At 38.2% G+C, this 20,038-nt stretch overlaps 1 protein-coding gene across 1 annotated transcript in view; it reads left to right on the top strand.

Moving 5' to 3' along the window:
• Positions 1-232: 232 nt before the first annotated feature.
• Positions 233-20,038, top strand: part of LOC307141331 (disks large homolog 1-like) — a 57,691-nt gene continuing 37,885 nt past the window's right edge. Inside the window, exons 1-3 of the mRNA XM_079841440.1 lie at positions 233-847; positions 1,001-1,132; positions 6,979-7,154. Of these exons, the coding sequence (XP_079697566.1) occupies positions 829-847; positions 1,001-1,132; positions 6,979-7,154 (327 nt within the window). The 5' untranslated portion in view covers positions 233-828. The remainder of the gene's footprint in view (positions 848-1,000; positions 1,133-6,978; positions 7,155-20,038) is intronic.

The raw sequence follows: 20,038 nt of genomic DNA, 5'->3' as shown, positions 1-20,038 counted from the left end.
TAAGCTAGCTGGCACAGTGCTTCCTATATAGCCTACTTTGAACGAGACTGATGTTCTACGGTTCTTATATAGTTTCTCCAGATTTCATTACTGAAAGTGAGGATAAACTTAATAAAGAGCTCTTTTACCGGCTGCCTGCCTTCTCGCAGCAGCTGAGTGAAGAAACCTGAGCGCCGATTCCTTTGAGCACAGAGGGAAGGCAGTATATCAGTAGATCATGTGATCTGTTTGCATATCAAGGTCGCCATTTTGCAGGAAAGTTTGGGAATTTCGGGCACACTAGAAGAAAGAGGAAGTGTTGCGCTGAAGAAGTTTCGATTACGGACGTGTGAGGATCCAGGACTCCAGTCAGAAGGAAACGGGAGAGATGTATGGACGGCAACCCTTCTGCGAGTGAACTTTACTTGCACTTCAACAGGGATTTTCTGCCTATTCTACCACTTCCATTGCAACAGATCGGATGTAGTTTTTCCAAATCTTTGTAGCCTAATGCACACCGCGATGTTCTGATTTACTCCATTCATTCGTCTGCAGAAAGTTGATATAAGTCCAGAGTTGTATGAAAGTGCCCACGGGGTCCTGCCGCCTCTGACAGCAGGTTATGAGAGAAGTGCTCGTTTATAGTTTTTATTGCATTGGTCGATTGTTTGATATTGAGCTTTCACTCTCACATGTCACTCTGACCCGGTCAGCGATCACCGGTGATTGTTGAACACGGCGAAATCAAAGTGACGCGACTGAAAGTGAAAGTGATCGGTCATTCATTCCAATGCTTTACAACAGTCGCCTTTTACAAATTGTGGGACTTTGAATCTTGGAGTCTTGATCATGCCAGTGAGAAAGAAAGGTGAGGTATCTTTAAAATGCATACAGCCTACCGAATAGCCAATATTTTAGATCGTAAATATTTTTCTTAATATACAGGCTATTCGAAACCTCTTATTTTCTTCCGTTTGGCCAGTATTTTTCAGCAGTGCTTTATAACGATTTTTGTTTTCAGATGCTCAGAGGGCACTGCAGCTTCTGGAGGAATACAGAACTAAACTCAGTCAGACTGGAGACCCTCATCTCAGACTATCAATAGAGAGAGTCATCAACATATTTCAGAGTACACTCTTCCAGGCTCTTATAGGTAAGTTGCTGCTAGAACAACCAATGTTTTCCTCGAGGTCGTTTCTATTTGTCTTGTGTGTTGAAATGGTGAAACAGGTTTGACTTCAACATGATTTGTGTTTGACAAGTTCAGTGGTGCGTTACTGAGCAGCATTGTTTTTGTTCTTTTATTCAACTGCAATTAATGGTATTTGCACATAGCATTTTAAACTTGTTGTGGGAATTTTTTCACAAATGTTGATTAGAGAAAAGGGAAAGAATCAGGGTTTCAATGCTCATGGAAAGTATTATAAAATCTTAAAGGGTTAGTTCACCCAAAAATAAAAAGGCAGCGGCTATTTGCACTAAGTGCACTAAGTGCAAATAGAGATGGATGCTATTTGTACTGTTTAAAGCTGCAGTCCGTAACTTTGTTTTGTTAAAAATTATCCAAAATCCAGTAGATATAACCAGCCAGTGTTCAAAACTATCTCCTTACCTTAGCCCCAATTCACAACGGTAAGCTTGTAATGTGTTATTATTTGAGTGGTACTGGTAGCTCTCCGTAGAAAGTTTGAGCATGGTGCGTTCGTATTTGCGTCATTGCGTCACATCTGTATAGTACAAGGAGTCCGGCTAGTAGGCTATAGTGAATGTGAGGATGCTGCAGATGGCAGATCATTTAAAGCCTTTTCTCACAGCAGCTGCAATAATTAAACGTATCATTTTGATGGCAGATTGTAATCCAGAAAGGTCCAAACGACAATCATCAGTGACAACTGGAGATTTACCCGTAGTCAAAAGCAAAAGATTAGACTGTACAGAAATTGAAATCTACAGGTAACGCTAATTCACACTAATAAACGTCACTCTATGCTGATGTTGTTAACATTAAAGGGTTAGTTCACCCAAAAATGAAAATTCTGTCATTAATTACTCACCCTTATGTCGTTCGACACCCGTAAGACCTCCGTTCATATTCGGAACACAAATGAAGATATTTTTGTTGAAAGCTGGTGGCTGAGAAAGGCTTCAGATAGGCCTCCATTGGCATTCAGTACACTTATACTCCCAAGACCGATAAAAGGCACTTAAAATGTCGTTACAAAGTCCATCTCACCACAGTGACTCTACAATAATCTTACGATGCGACGACAATAGTTTTTGTGCGCAAAAAAAAATCAAAATAACACCTTTATCCAGCTTGTTATTGCCTTCCGCGTGTGCCTCCACGACGCATGCGCGAGAATATGACGTAGCGCCGGGGTTCGGGAATCCATGAAATGCACACTTAAGCCCCATTTTGAGCACTACGCCGAGACCTAAAGCACGATCAATGTAGAATCCAACAGCTTAGACACGCGCGTCTTCCTCTGATTGTAAACAAATCGCTTCTGGGTCATCTGTCCGAACGCCGGATCTGCGTCATATTCTCGCGCATGCGTCGTGGAGGCACACACGGAAGGCAGTAACAAGTTGGAAAAAGGTGTTATTTTGATTTTTTTTGCGCACAAAAACTATTATCGTCGCATCGTAAGATTATTGTAGAGTCACTGTGGTGAGATGGACTTTGTAACGATGTTTTAAGTGCCTTTTATCGGTCTTGGGAGTATAAGTGTACTGAATGCCAATGGAGGCCTATCTGAAGCCTTTCTCAGCCATCAGCTTTCAACAAAAATATCTTCATTTGTGTTCCGAATATGAACGGAGGTCTTACGGGTCTCGAACGACATGAGGGTGAGTAATTAATGACAGAATTTTCATTTTTGGGTGAACTAACCCTTTAAAGCTACACTATGTAACTTTTCCGTCCACTAGAGGTCGCCTGTTCAAAACAAAGGAGTAGTTTGATGACGCCACGTTTGAGCGCAGAATCTTGGGACATGTGGTCTTCACCTCACAGCCGGTGGAAAACAGTCAGGATAGGACTCGGGCAGAAATCATGTTCATGGATGTGATTATTAACATTACTGTAGTCTGAAGCAGAGCAGGGCCGAGTGTTGTGGAGCTGAGCAAGGCTGCAGCAGCGATTGAAGAGCGGGACTGTTATTATGGCATAATCGCCGGCCGGACTTTTATTATGACACGGTTGCCGGCGCCACTTCCTCTTTTCCAGTCATGAGTATATGAGGTAACGCAACTCTGTTTATCGTATTAGATATATCTGAGTGTGTTGAAAAGGAAGCTATGACGTTCGCTCGGCGGCTGCTATGACACTTGTTCACACTGCAGTGAGAGTAAAGTGTTTCACTGAATAAAACCGGAAACCGAGGGGAACGCAGATATGACGCAATCGACAGGCGACTCCCTCACACGCATAGCCCACACGTCCCGGTTCCTTGGTTAAAATAGCAATTTCTCACGATTTACAAATAGTTGGAAACATTTGGGATATTTTAAGTACTCAATTGAACAAAATATATAACACTGACCTAGTGGTTTCTGGATATTTTACTGCAAAAATCCTACATAGTTCACCTTTAACAATTTGAGAACAAAGTATAACAATAATAATAATTTGCACGGTTTGATGTGATCTGACGATGCTGTTTTTTCTCAGGTGGTCATAACAAAAGTGGCAAACATGTTACTTGTTCAGATGACATTTTCCAGTGAAAATTCTTATTTTGGTCATACTTTGCAAGACTTAGAATCTGATATTCCGAAGTACAGTATCCACACCGGTGCGGTGAGTGGCAGCAAGCCACACATACTCCTCAAAATATTAGATTCATCCGTTCATTCATGAGGAGCCATGCAGATGCACAACTCGCGTAAAGATGATTATTCCACAAATAACTGCAATTACAGGTTTCAAACACAGATGGCGACAAAGAGGCAAAACTTACGAACTGCAGCTTTAAATAGGAATTAGATGTTATTTACACTGTGAAAATAGCATATTTTCTTAGCAATAGATTCGGGCTGCACGATTATGACAAATCATAATTGTCGATTATTCCCTTGAAATTGTAATTGCGATTATTCATTACGATTATCACAATTTACATTGAATGACGATTTGAATAGCTTTATGCCATTGTTTGAAGCGACTGCATGCCATATTGTTATATCAAAATAAACAAGCTGAAAACACTCTTCCTGAAAAACTTTTATTGATTTTTCTATAGCATTAATCCTCAAAAAGTAAAATATACATTGGTTTCTTTAAATAAAAAAAGTTAAAATATGCATGGTATTGTAATGTTATACCAAAAATAAAAATAAAACAATGGAGAAAAAAAAACACATTAAGCACACAGAATAATATAAGTGGACTTTTATTTTGTAATTGCGATTACATTTTATTGAACGATTACATAATTGTGGCATCTGTAATTGTAATCCCGATTACAAATTCGATTAAATGTGCAGCCCTACAATAGATACTATTTACACTAAGTGACAATAGTGAAATATTCTGTTTACACTAAGTGACAGTTGCAGCATTTTCTTGGCCATATGCTATTTACACCAAGTGAAAATAGAGATGCATTCTATTTACACTTTATAAAAGTAGCAGTTCTTTGCAATACATGCAAGTAGCGGTTAGATGCTTTTTGCTCCACATGATTGTTGTACATTAACAGGATGCAATAATAACATTGTATAAATTATTATATTTATTAAAACAATTTGATGACGCCTTTGGGACAATATGCCCTGCATACACCTACCCCTAGCCCTACCCAATAAATACGTTATTATTCAACACTTGTTAGGCACTTTATTTCCACTTTTCAAATATTTTCTTCATTTTTATTGAAAATAAATGCCTTTCCGATCTGATATGTGATGGGAAAAAGAGCGAGTTTGGCAAAAGGCGGAGTCGATCTTGTTCAAAAACTACTTTCAAGTGTGTGTCTTTTTTAATCTTGTGTGGCCCAACCAGACATTGGTGGGCGGAGTTGGTGTAAATAGCCTTTGCCAACAAGACAGGCTATTTACGCTTAAAAATTCTGTCATCAGAATATGAGTAACCAAACAGTTGAGGGACCCCATTGACAATATTCTTTAAAATATAATCTTTTGTCTTAAGCAGAAGAGCAGAATGTGTCTATTTCATAAATTTGGGAAAATCTTTCGAGTTTCCCTTTTAGGCTGACTCTTTTGGGAGTTTATGTAATTAAGATAAAATGGAAGAAATTAGTGGTGATAAGAATTTTACTGTTACAAAAAGTCCAGCGGAACATGTCCAGAAATAGCTATGAAATCATATATTTTTGTTTATTTGTTTTATACTGTCTGCTCTGTGCACAGTGTTAGTGTGCATCTTCAAAAGGTTGAAGTGAGATATTTGACAAATTGATTTTGGCAGTTGCAAACCATGTAAGAGTAGCATTGCCTACCCTATTGTAATTTAGAACATCTTTAGGTGCCCACACTGTTTATAAGCTTTTGACAAATCAAAGCACAGCGGTGCATACTTAAATCCCTCAATACTTAATTAAGAGGCATTTGAAATGCATCATTGCTCTATTTAGTTCCAGTTATGCTGCGCTCAGAGGGTTACAACGTTCTTACCATTATGTTTCCATGATTTGAACTCATCATTTTGCTTGGCCTGATCTCTGCATGAATCCAGGAAATTGCTGTTAACAACCATAAAGAGTATTCATGTTTCATGGTGTTATTTTTAGTCCATCTGAGTGTTTTAGGCTGAAAAGTAACAGTATCTCTGAAAAGCCAAAGGAATATTAAAGGTCCCATGACATTGAACATGTTTCCTGAGGTGTACTTATATTGTTAGTATGGTTTTTACATAAAAAAAGTCATAATTTATAAAAAAAAAGGCATTTTTTCTATACTGATATTAGCCCTCTGGCTTTAATGCTCAGTTTCAAGGGGCGTGTTTGCTGTGAGACTTCATTGAAAGTCCCACTGTTGTGATTGGATGACATCTTTGCATTTGAAATGAGTATTAGATTATGTGGCGGAGTGGGCGTGGTTTAGCGAGACGCCATCAGGCTCTGCAAGCAATGCCAGTCCAGAGAGAGATGGACTGGGCACTCGTGGAGCAGAGAGATGGAGAGCTGGGGAAAGATAGCTGAGAAAGTTTATTTATTGTACCGAGTTGTTGAGAGCGCAAGTTTATTTTGTTTGTATCTGAGAGCTCTGAATAAACACAAGTCCCAGCCACGCGACCCTGTCTTCTTCCTCCTTATTCTACGAACTTTGTAACATGTGGAACCCCTCTAAACCCACTAAACTAAGTTTTTTTTTTTTTTTACCATCACAGCCTTCGAGATGAACGAATCATCAAAGTGTTGATTAAAGCATTATTTTAGATCTTTTTCAATTACATGAACGGCTGCAGTGATGAGCAGTCTTTTTGATCACGTGAATGCAGTGATCTCGTCATTGAAACGTTATTTCTCTTACAAAATGCTTTCACCACAACTAACAGCAAACACGATGTCGACATGAATTTAATAAAGCTTTGTTTTGGAGCATAACAGTGTCATTCATTATAGCGGCAGTTTGGGCAAGTGTGCAGATACACTCACGACGTGTGATTGACAGATCCGAACATTATAAAGAGTGTTCTTTGATCGCTTTCTGTAGTTTGATCATTTAAATAACGGTTTTGTTTCATGCTACTAACAGAAACGATGTGAAGTTTATCGTTTTAGTCACTGGCTTGATTCACTGATGCATTACACTTAGGGCATCAAGACTGCAATGTTGAAAACAGTAGTGTACCATTTCTGTTCAAGATTCTTTGATAAATGAAAAGTTCAAAAGAACACACACACACATAAGTTGAATAATGTGAAATCTGTATTTTCATTAAAAGTGTGATTCTGTGAACATTTATAGAGATTATAGCTGGATTGGTGGCTTTATAATCTCATGTACTTCATTACAACCTGTTATTTCTTTCAGATATCCAGGAATTTTATGAAGTGAGCCTCCAGGATAATGAGGATAAGCCCATTGAGCCATCAAGCCTTAAAACCACAGAACCTTTTCCTCCTGTTAATGAATGGAATCTCACTAACCCTCCCAGCACCACTGGACCAACAGAAACTGTGCCCAACATCCATGCTCAAAGCGAAAAGGTAAGCAGAATATTATGTTGTTATATTTATGCTTCATTCAATGGCATGTTTGGATGCAGAGTAAATGCTACCATTTATGACACCATTGTTGATGCTGAACTTGACAAGAATAAATGATTCTTTAGTCTTGTGGAAGCAGTTGTTATTCATTCAATGATTCATTCAAAAACACAGATTCATTCCGAACGAAGCAGCACTACTGTATTGCTCATAGAAATGCAATGGTTGATCCTCGTTCAGGTTTGTTGACTATTTTTATTGGCGGATCAATAATAGACAAGGTGTGGCAATGCTGTATGAATGAAATTAAATTATTTTTGTTTTTTGAGCTGTGTTGATATTTGGAAAAACAGGATGATTGTGAGTGTATTGCTTCACAATAGAACGTGGATTGTGGTTGGTATCTGTATTTGTACAGTTGTGCTGCGTAAGATCATTCAGAGACACTTCATGATTTCTTCTTTTTTTTTTTTTTTTTTACGTTTCAGCTCTGGTTCACTTCCGAACCTCCAGTATTTGTTAAACTTGTGCTTAAAAGGATATCGAGGATGTAATGCCCCTTTATTCTAAAATGCATGTTTAACTGAAAGCTTTTTTTCTAAGGCATGTTTATAAAATGTACTTAAATGTCCTAATTGAACTAAAGCCTAATCCTGGTTTAATCTAAACCCTGTCTGTGAAACCAGGCCTAAATGTTTTACTCTAAAATATTGCATAGGAGTTCTGTGACACTAAGTGCAGAATATTTAGTGTTATCTTGTTATTTAATAATGTTAATTTCTCATTTAAATTGGATAAGGGCTGGTCATGCATTTTTCATTTAAATTGTTGCTCACATTTATTTTTGAGAGTGGGTAGACTTTCCTTCTGTTGGGATTGGAAGTAATCTGCCACACTGGATAGAAAGTGTTTTACCATGAATGCATAGCGCTCTCATTTCTATGAAGTCTCAAATGAATCAGATGAGTGTTTGAATGTAGATGAAATGCATCTCTCCACTGGCAGTCTGGCACAGAGGATGTGGTTATAGCTTTGTGTTTTTTGTTTTATTTTTTTCCCCCTTCAAACCTCTGCCTCTCCACAATGATCGAAAGCATGTAAGAAACTGTAATTGAGTGAGTCTAACATTCCTAGAAAGATATTTAATGATCAGTAAAATATTTTTTAAGTTTAATGTAATGGCACCTGACCTTCCTAATATTTTGTTGGTCCCCCTTTTGCTGCAAAAACTGTCCTGACCTGTCGAAAATCAGACCAGGCCACCTTCTTCCATTGCTCCGTGGTCCAGTTCTGATGCTCACGTGCCCACTGTTCGTACTTTCGGCGGTGGACAGGGGTCAGAATGGGCACCCTGACTGGTCTGCGGCTATGCAGCCCCAAACGCAACAAACTGTGATGCACTGTGTATTCTGACACCTTTCTATCAGAACCAGCATTAACTTCTTGAGCAATTTGAGCTACAGTAGCTCGTCTGTTTGATTCGACCACACTGTTTGACCTTCGCTCCCCCACGTACATCAATGAGCCTTGGCCGCCCATGACCCTGTCGCAGGTTTACCACTGTTCCTTCCTTGGACCAATTTTGATAGATACTGACACACTGCAGTCCGGGAACACCCCACAAGAGCTGCAGTTTTGGAGATGCTCTGACCCAGTCGTCTAGCCAGCACAATTTGGCCCTTGTCAAACTCGCTCAAATCCTTACGCTTGCCCATTTTTCCTGCTTCTAACACATCAACTTTGAGGACAAAATGTTCACTTGCTCCCTAATATATCCCACCCACTAACAGGTGCCGTGATGAAGAGATAATCAGTGTTATTTACTTCACCTCTGATCGGTGTATATGGAACTATAGATTCAAATGAATGCTCTTAACGTTTTTGTAAGGGCAACTGAAGCTTTTGAAATGTGAAGATATTGCAAAAAAGCCTAAAACAAACACTCACAAAAACACATTTAAAACATATGGCTATGTACTGGTATTTTGGCTACCAACAAACTAGGATGAATGAAAATAACAAATGGCACGTTTTTCTTAATCATATTTTATTGTAAATGTTAAAGTTTGTATCTCCCTTGATTTATAAAAAAATAAAAACGTTTAAACGTTACTACTCAAACTTAGTAGCCTAACAGGAATGGTACAGATGAATGCGATGAACTTTTACATTATTTCGTTGTTGTCTGAAGTCATCTGTTTGATGTTGAAACGGCAGAGTGAGGGCAGAGGCGTTTAACGCTCGCGGTTACCCACACAGTGACGTACTGTTGGAGCGCGCGCGTCCAGAGGTGAGGGGAGCACATTACGCTGGTCGGTCTCCCCCTACGGTGCTCTTATCAACTCTGAATGCGCGTCAATATGAGTGCAGGCGTCCTACTCCTCCTCAGCATCCCCGACGCACTGCCGCTGAAAGGAAACATGAGGTGATGCAAACTTGACTTCTCTGAGTATATGGAAGCGTATGTTGTTTGCTCAACTGAGAGTAAGTTCATGTCGCGCGCACAATGCATTCATGCATATGCATTCGCATATTTTAGCGACAGGATTAGAGCAGCCGCAATGAGATGCTGAGAGGTCGCGCTCTGAAGAATGGACTGTTTGTGTATCGTTAGCACAAAGGTAAGAAGGCATCTATGTGCGTGTTTGCATTGTTCTTCGTGCTGTCTGGAGTTTTTTTTTTAACGTACAGTTTATTATAATGAAACAGTGACCTGTAAGATTAAGATGTACAGATGTGAAACTTTATTGGTTACAGTACTGTGGCTATGGCTTTATAGGTTATCTGTTTATTTGTTATACATGAAATACCTAAAAGCTTCAAATGAGTATTCACAAAGTTCTGTCTATCTGTCTGCCTGCCTAATATGATCAGTTTATTCAGAAAAAAATGCTGCAAAAGGTGATCAAACTGTGAAGTGTGCATTGATTAGGCTGATTGTTAGAAAGTGGAGGGGAGGGATTTTACACCTTAAATAATTTCTCAAAGACATAAGATTTAGGATGTGTTCATATAGACAAGAGTTACACAACCGCATTTTATAACTAAAGTGTCTCCCTTAAAGGAGTAGTTTACTTCAGAATTAAAATTTCCTGATAATTTAGGCTACTCACTCCCACTCCATCCAAGATGTTCATGTCTTTCGTTCTTCAGTCAAAAAGAGATTAAGGTTGAGGAAAACAACATTCCAGGATTTTCCTCCATAATAGTGGACTTCAATGGGGTACAACGGGTTAAAGGTCCAAATTCCAGTTTCAATGCAGCTTTAAACAGGCGTTACCTTTCCAACGTGATTACGTAATATGGCGCATCACAGAGCAGCCTAAGACAAACGTTTGTGGTTAAAAAGTATATACTTTTTATAAGAAAAAGGCAGATCGATTCGCTAGATAAGACCCTTATTCCTCGTCTGGGATCGTGTCGAGCCCTTTGAAGCTGCATTGAAACTGGAATTTGGACATTCAACCTGTTGTACCCCATTGAAGTCCATTATATGGAGAAAAACCCTGGAATGTTTTCCTCAACTATATCTCAATTTACACTAATTCCCATGATCTATCGTCGTTTAAATTAACAATCAATTAATCGATTAATCGTTAGCCTTAATACTGCAATATGCGTCTACATCAGTGGCTTATAGCCAACAACATGATAGAGTGTGCAAAATGCTGCTCAAAACACCATGTTCCTCACCAAATGAATGAGAAGGGGTTTTAATCTAAATAAAGGGCTATAGAATTGTAAAACGAGTCGATGTGATTGATCATTTAATTGTTACTTATTCAATAATATGACAGTCCCAATCATAGTTATTATTAATTGTGCATTGCTGTTTAAGCTGCGTGTGCTGAAGCGCTGAATGAACACCGGTAGCCTACACTGAAGCTCTTTGCTAGCGTGTTATTTAGCTCAAAGAAACGCATCCTATATGCGATTGTTCAGATATATACAAAATATATAATATTACAAATGACATCTGCACAAAATGATGTGAATGCACAAGTGAACTTGAACAAAGTTACGTGCAAGTCAGAATGCGTGACTCATGTTGTGGACGTGCACTTCCGCGATGAAACACAGCAACTAAACCCAAAAAATGTCACAATGTTTTATTACAATATTGCTCTAATGTTATGTGATATGACAATTCCAATCATAATCATTATTAGTTGTGAAGGTGTAACTCCAGCTGTAAAATGGTCCCAAACATAACTCCAGTGCGCTCGCTTAATTTTTTCCTCCGGTGTTTTGCAGTTGAGCAGGACGCACGTGACCCTGCTTAATCGATGATCGATAAGTTTTATCGATAAAATGTATTATCGACAATTAATCGATCATCGATTAATCGTTAACATCCCTATCCTCAACCTTCATTTCTTTTCGACTGAAGAAAGAAAGACATGAACAACATCTTGGATGATGTGGAGGTGAGTAAATTATCAGGAAATTTTAATTCTGAAGTGAACTACTCCTTTAAGTTTTCAGGACTTCCAAAATGATTTTGAGAGCCGTTTAGGTTGATAAGTGTTGTATGAACAAAGCAGTTAGCTGTTGTCATTCATATCTTTGACAAACGTATGGCATGAGGTGCATGCTTTGCAGATCTTTGTCATCAATCACTTGTGTTAGGGCGATCAGCCTCTCTAAGATTAAGAAAAAATGGTGGAGTGGTTGCAGAGAGAATAAAAACTCCCTTTGAGTGATTGCATAGAGGAGAAAGAACTGGGGGAAAAAACTAGACCATATTTTTTTTGGCTGCACATCTGAGAGCATGAAATCAGCTGGAGCTGCCTGACAATTTGGATTAGATATTAGAATTTAAAAATGTAATCATTAAAGATGCATTACGAAGTGTTGATATTTGCTATTATTATCTCTCACTACACAGGCTTTGCTCAAGGCTAATGTTCGAGATGGGGGGGGGGGGGGGGGTTACCTGTTTATACAGACATTATTCAGTGTGTTTCTTTGTGCTGCTGTATATACAGGACAATATTTCTTTCTGTCCTTCCAGGCAAAGAGGGCTATTTATTTATATAAACAATATTTAGGGACGAGGGCTCCCATTTCAGTGTGGCACAAATGTGTGTCACTCTAGAATTAGATTTATTTCAGGGTGTTCTTAGGCTACTTGAATGCGAGTACTCTTGAGTGGGGGAAATTTGTAAACGGTGTTTGAAAGGTAAAGCTGTTTTCATAATTGAATGCCAATTATGATCACTTATCACCATAACAGAATGCTGAAGTGTTTTAAAAACCCTGGCATCTGGAATAAATTAGCATAATGAGATCATAATCTTCTGGTTTTATCCGTTACCACAATTGATTTAACTGGCTAAGTATGTTTAGGCGCACACTTGCACCAGATATTCCTCAAGAATTCAAAAGTTATCGCAGGTTTGCAAGTAAAGAGAACGTTTGCAGCGCGCGGAACACTTGCAATGTCTGAACACTCGCAGGCATGCACTTGAAATATGCTAAATTTATGGTTATATAATGTGCTGCTTTAGAGATGCCTTTTCTATCTGGAGTGTGTTATATTTGTGTGCAGTGGCAAAAGCATGACATCTGTGCTGCTGCAAATGCTCAGCCGTGACCAACCCTCTACTTGAGGGCAAATCACCCAGGGCTCCCCTTTAAAGTCTAGCATGCTTGAACTTCCATAGACTTTCCTACTCATACAGGCAATTGACCAGTGATGGATTTCCGGTACTTATGGGAGTTATGAGTTGAGTTTGTGATTTGATTAATTATGCATTGTCTTAATAGAGGCAAGAGTTATTTTCTAGATAAATCATGACATTTAAAATCCAGTGCATGGTCTTGCACATGCATATTATTTTTTTAACATGAATGTCATACGATGTACAGTGTAAGTGTTTTTAGTATGTATTTTAGTCCCCTCTTTTATTGGTTTGCTTTTTACTGAGTGGTTTGCCCTTTTCAAGAACCTCTCTTTTGAAGAACATAATAAGCATGTTTTGTAGAGAGCGGCACGCTGTCAGTTTTATGTGACTGGTGTGGATGTGACTAAAATTTAAGTGTTAGAAATATACAGTCCATTAGCTTTTCTTCTTTTCAGGTGCTGCTGATTGTTATATAGGCAATAATATATACTTTTTCATCATTCCTCCCACCATTTATAATGTTAGTCAAGGTGTCTTGCACCAAAACATTAGTTTAGTTCTGTGTGACCATTTGTTCTCCCTTCACTTGACTCTGGTCTTTAATTAAAATATTAGGTATTTTGCCCCAAGATTAAAATAAAAATAAAAAATTTAATTGGAGGTGGGAGAAAAACCTGATTAAAAAAAAAAAGGGTTTCCAAAGGGAGATTTTTACAGTGATGCCATAGTTCTTTGAGGAACCCAAAATGGTTCTTCTGTTTCTTAAAATTAAAAAAAAAAAAAATTTAGTTTATTAAAATATTCTTCAAAGAACCACCCAGTAGTCAGTAGATTTTTTTCAATGGAAAGGTCTTCATGGAATCATGGACGCCAATAAAGAACCTATGTGATTTAACGTGTGTGATTAATTCAAAATCCTTAACTGATTAAATCAACATGATTTGACAAACTACTGATTCTATTATGTTTTGAGCTAATTTGTTCCCTCAACAAATTCCTGCAATAGTTGTGGACATTCACAAATGTAATCTCAGAGCTCACATTGTCCTGGGATTTGTGGATTTTGAGAAGTTCTCTCTCAGGGCTCTGGCTCGGTTCTTTGTGTTCTCTTGCATTTCAGGATTGTGTTTTGCAGATGTGTTCTGCATTTTGAGTCAATTATATCCTACCACCTCAAGAGCAAAAACTTCCTTACTTCCCTTTTTGGAACTTTTCTGGAGCTTTTCTTAAAGATTTTAATCAAGCTGTGATTTGATTAACTTAAATAAACTTATTATGTGTGTTCAGTTCTTATGTTCTTAGTCTTCCACAGCTACTTAGGGGGTCTATAGAGTGTGTTGAACTTGACAACCTTTCGTAACTTGTAAATTACACCTGTTTAGAATAATTAAAAAGGACTATTTTTTAATAAAAATTAAATGCATGTACGAAGTTACTTTTTTTTTTTTTTAGTTTTATACATTTTATTATTGTGCCTAGAAGTTGTTAGACTAACCCCCGGTTTCACAGACAATGCTTAAGCTAATCCTAGACTAAAATGCATGTTTGAGCTATTTTAACTGAAAGAATCTTGCACTGACAAATCTTAAAATATGTCAGTGGCATTTTTTTGTCTCAAGATGCACACCAGCAATGTTTTTTTCTTGGGCACGTTTATAAAAGTTGCTTAAATGTCCTAATTGAACTAAGGCCTAATCCTGGCTTAGTCTAAGCCCTGTCTGTGAAACCGGGCCCAAAAGTTTCAGCCTTGGCTTACCTTTTAAGCTTTAAGTAGCTTAGCATCTATCCCTTAATTGTCTTTGGAAAGACCTATTTTTGACTGTAAGAGAATTTGATCTTTGTCTTGGTCAGCTGAAATACACTTGAGTAGCTACACGAATAAGCTGTGGAAGTGTTAATGAGCAGTTGCTTTACTTGAGGTCATTGCGTGGTGTCTTTCTGGGAAGACTGGAGAGGACGTCCCCGACTAAATGGAGGATTCAGATGAGGGACAGAATGTAAAGTATCTTGCTCTTAAAATAATTGCTCATGTGTCATGCTGTTATTTATTTATTTTTTGTCTTTGAGTGCCATTTATAGAGATAAATATTGCTTGGTTATCCTGTTTTGTATATCCGTTTGGTCCATGTAAATGTGGATGTTGTGTATTGTATATTGTTCATGTGAAATGAAGAGATTTAAAGATTTTTGGTCATGCGTATTTCTTGGGTCCATTTTATGTAATACATTTCTTGGGGTCTACCTATTCCAAATATACTATTGGACTATATGAAGAGTTCAGATGCAAAAGCCTCTAAAAGCCACTTCGGTCAAAAATGAGATAACAAATACTGAGTGAATGCTCTCCGCATATAGTATAGGTTCATAAAATACTTTGATTTCAAACCCACTTAATCCCAGCCTCAGCTTAGGTAGAAACCTATACATAGAAGCCTGACAAAAATGCTTATTTTAAAGAAAAACGTCAGACGGACTAAGAGGCTTTTGCATCTGAACTCTTCATATATACTGTGCATATTAAGCAACTATTGTACAAATCTTGTTGTTGAGAATTGTATCTTATTACAGTTTTGTCTAACTGTGAAATAATAATAGCAGATTATTATATTGTGATATTTCAGGGAATTTGGGTAAGTGGCACCATGAGGAGGAAGTGATGTCACTGTTTGTTCCAGTTTGACGCTGTGAGTCTCGTTCTTCTGAATGTAGGTCTCGTTAGAAGTATGATCAGAGGTTTTGCACGAGTCCTGCCTCTCGCATCCAGTTTCTTTCTGCAGGAAAGACTGTCAGCTGAAAATATAGCACAAACTGACATTCTTATAAGTTGTGCATTTGCATTCTCAAGCAAACAAGCCCATTCTGAAGTCATTTAATGTTAAAGATTGTCCTATATTATAGCTAATGCTATATCATCTGAAAAAAGTATGAAGCACCTTGTGTGTTCTGTCCTGGATATGAAAATTTGGCAATGGTTTGTTGTGGTTGAACGACTGTCGCTGTGCTGAGATTTCATACAGCGTGGTTGTACTGCTGTGGTGATGTCAGCAGGGGTCACAGAGGTCAACGAGGTGATGTGTGTGTCTAGAGCTGCTGGGGTGAAAGCAGGTGGGAGCCTGCGGGCGCTGTGGCCGAGTTCTGCATTCACACTTCCCATTCACTTCCACCGGATTGTTCACTGCCCCCACATTACACACATTAGTGCTGAATGTCATAGCTAAAAAAAGAGCTAATTTTTCAGCTTTTTAAAAAAAAAATTCACTTGTGTTTATATGTTTTATCTTCATATGTGTGTGTTTTGGCTGTGCAGTGGTTTGAAGGGTCATCATTCAGCCTTTGCGTTTAATCTCATTCTTTTGATTACATGTCATACTCCGTGTCCCCATTATGGCTCTCTCTCCCTCTCTGTCTTTCATATACGCTGTGGCGCGTGGGTGGCACTTGTGGTGAGATCTAGTCTGGTGCAGTGAGACCCCCAGCTGTTATGTCTTGACTATCATGCTGTGGCTATCTGCTTGAATTTGGACAGAGGAAACACCATTTGTTTCTCTTGTGGAACACTATTTTCACAAACGTAGTAGACGTACAGCGATGGTCAAACACTTAGCCATAAAAGCGTCTGGGGTTTGGGGTCAGTACGATTTTGAATACTTGTATTAAGCAAGAGTCACAGTAAAAAAAACGTAGTTTTTACTATTTTTTTTATTTAAAATAAATGCTGTTCTTTTGAACTTTCTATTCATCAAAGAATCTTGAAAAATTTTCCACAAAAAATATTAAGCAGCACAACTGTTTTTGTAACATTTATAATCATCACAAAATCAGCATATTGGAATGACTTCTGAAGGATCATGTGACACTAAAGATTCAATGAAGTGTAATGGCTTAATGGATGCTTTTTTTAGGACACAAGAGTTATATATTTGCTAAACATTTTCATCCTGTGTTGTGACTCTGTTTTGGTTCTCTGTCTTTAAGACTCATCAAGAATAGTCCTCTTGATTATGATTGGCTAATTTCATTGCATCTCTCAGCTTATCACCTCACTGCTCACCTTTTATATAAGTGTTGTTGATGATTTTTTGTAGAGACAGTCGATAGAAAAATGTCCACCACAATGGATAAAGTTGAAAAGGAGTTTTGGAAATGAGTTTCAAAAAGTGCTCTTTTTGCAGTGAAATGTTATGTTTTAGGTCTGAAAACTACAGTATGTTTTATAGTACATGTAGAAATGCCTTTTGCCTTATCCCTTTAATTGTTAAACTTGGAGCAATCTATCAATCAGGTTCTATTACACCTAAAGCAAGATCCAGTCAAGTCCAGATGAAACTTGTACTTGGCTGGACTAAAGACAGGAAAAAGACACAGAACTGTGTTATCCTAATGCTGTACTCTTAGAGTTGAACTCCAGTGGAGTTGACAGGGCAGCACAGGCAATTTAATAAGACACCTGCGGTGGAGCTGGAGGCGGCTGCCTACCCCTGAGTGTGACCCCGCCGGTCTGAGAGGAATAAATTACCTGTGAGTGTGTAGAGTAAGACTGTCAGCTTGTTTTATGCTGCTGGCCATTGTGCATTGCATATTTTAAGCATCACCACAGTCCTTGAAGTCATTCTTGGGGCTTCACACAAAATCTCCTGAAATACAGCTGCACAGGGGTGATGTACAGAGTTGACAAGTCTGCTTATATGTGACTCTGCTTGATTTCTGGAAATACACCACTTCTGTTCGCAGATTGCTTTAATTGCCCACTTGAATGCGTGAGAGAAAGTGTTTATCTGTTGTTCTGTGCATCCGTCAATTAATGGCACACAGGTTGGCACCCTCTGCAGACCCTACCCCCCAAAACCAGGGGTCGCTTATTTTAGAAAATGTTTCTTGAGCACCAAATCAGAATTGACCAATCGGTAAGCCCCGCCCCCCTTAGATACTGTTGCTAACTCGGAAAAACAAACGGCGTTGCTAACAGTCTTACAATGACAGCTGTCAGTGTGAACACCTTATCCCAAGTTGTTTTTTGGACACAGAATGTAGCGGACCCTGTCTGAATGATGGCCAAACTTTACTGATGGTTTATGAAGTTAATTACATTGTTTTTCACAAAAAAAAACAAAACAAAAAAAAATCACCGTAAGAGTTGAACAAACAAAGCAGAAGTGGGCATTAACATCTCATTCACAAACTTTCTCTCTCCGTTGCATTATCATTAACATACACAGCAAATTATACAAAAACACTCATACAACTAACGTTACTAACAGTAAATAAACATATACAGACCGTATGCCTTTTCAGGGGTGCTTTATAAACTGTAAACTTTGTATCTGAAAACAACTCAGAGAAACTCTCCCTTTTACCACCCATAGACTATAATACCCATCAAAATAGGAGTCCTCCTTAGTAAGACAGATAATGTAGACCTTTAAACAACTCACAGAAATATAAAAAAGATATACAAAAATTCTGTGGCACAGAAGGACCACTTCTCGTCGAGGAGCATTCAAGTGGGACTTAAATATATAAAAGATTTTAAAATAAATGTGGGAGATTAATTTGGAAGCTAGGATTTACAGATCACAATGCAAACGGGAGAAGCCTCGTGTTACGGTCGTCACGATCGCTACAATGTACATCAACACTGTTCATGTACCGCAGGGTAAGATTAAATTAATGTACATTTAACCAGTTTAATATGGAGAGGTACTGAAATGCAGACCTTCGTTTGTGTTTTTGACCTACACTGGTAACGTTACATGAAGTGAGAACAGTTAGTTATTATGTTAGCAGGGAATCACTAACTTAATCGTAACTTAATGAGAGTGTGACCACCAGAAAATCCTCTCAGGATACCTGGAATCAGTGTTGCAGTACCCCAGGCACATCGTTTTGCCATTTTTGTAGCATAAACACCATCAAACCGCTGAGAGCTTCGGATTTTCCCATGTATCTCTGTGGCGCTGAAACCTAAAGATGTCAGAATTCCGGTCCCAGCGCAACTGATACTCAACTGCCATTTGCTCATCTGCGTTCGAGGGGCGGCCTTACCGATAGGTCAATTGGAATGACTTCTGGATTTTCAGCTTTGCCATCCATCACAGGAATAAATTACATTTTAAAATATATTAAAATATAAAAGTGTTATTTTAAATAGAGACAGAAAAAAATTATCGACTCGAAACTTTTGAAAGGTAGTGTAGTGTAGAAATCTCAGAAAGCTGACTGGCCTGTTATGTGACATCTATAATGTGTTATAGCTTGGCTCAACCAGGTCAGGTTAAACAGATCCCTGTGGTGATCTCCTGTCCAGATGCTTAGTTTTCCTTTGAGTCAGTGAGTAATGCACCCAGCCAGGGCATTGATTCTGGCAGTAGGAGCATTATGTGCAGCCATTCAGAATTTATTTTGCAGCTCTCACAACTGTAGCGGAAATTACAAGTCAGATTGACACACTGAAATTCTTTATTTGCTCCTCCTTGAATTTAGTATTTTATTTAAATAAATAAACGTGTGTGTGTGTGTGTGTGTGTGTGTGTGTGTGTGTATATACTGTATTTGTATGTATGTTAACTGAAACTAAAACGTAGTTAAAACTAAAGTTCCATTAAAAAAACAACAACCTTGAACTGAAATAAAAGATAAAATGGAAACCTGTTTTATTACAGCCATTATGCTAAAACTAAAACTTTCAACTAATATAGACAAAGAAAAAAAAATACAAATGTCAAACGCACAAAATAACTAAAACTTTAACTAAACTGCAAATATAAAAATAAATCTAATTCAAAATGTTATCAAAACTATAATAGTATCTCAGTCATAATAAAGTAGCGCTGGTGCAGTGGATGCTCATTATAAAGAGCTTAAAAACCAACAAGTGGCTCAGACAACATGCCAAACAATGAGATGAACATCCATTTTTGGAATGTCCCATGCCTAGACAAATCCAAATCCCTCAACTATCTGTCTTGTCAGTAGCTCTATCTGTCATGTGATTTGCTCTTATTATTGAGTTATTGCGGTCCATGACCTCCTAGTGTCACATGTCATAGCTGGGTGTGTTTCCCTGGGTCTGGCCCAATTTGGTGTTTATTTTTTTCCAGCTCTACAACTTTTATTTTGGGCTGGAAAGAAACCATTCATCATCTCATGTCATGATATGTTTTAAGTGGTTGATGTTTTATTGAAGATGAGGGATTTGATAATAACAAGGAAGGTTCATATACTTACTGGCCCAAAATAAGCAAATTTTGAATACCACTT

This window comes from Gobio gobio, assembly GCF_949357685.1.
Source record: "Gobio gobio genome assembly, chromosome: 17".
Lineage (NCBI taxonomy): Eukaryota > Metazoa > Chordata > Actinopteri > Cypriniformes > Gobionidae > Gobio > Gobio gobio.
The sequence above is the reverse complement of the archived record's forward strand: the minus strand, read 5'-3'. Positions and strand labels throughout refer to the sequence as shown.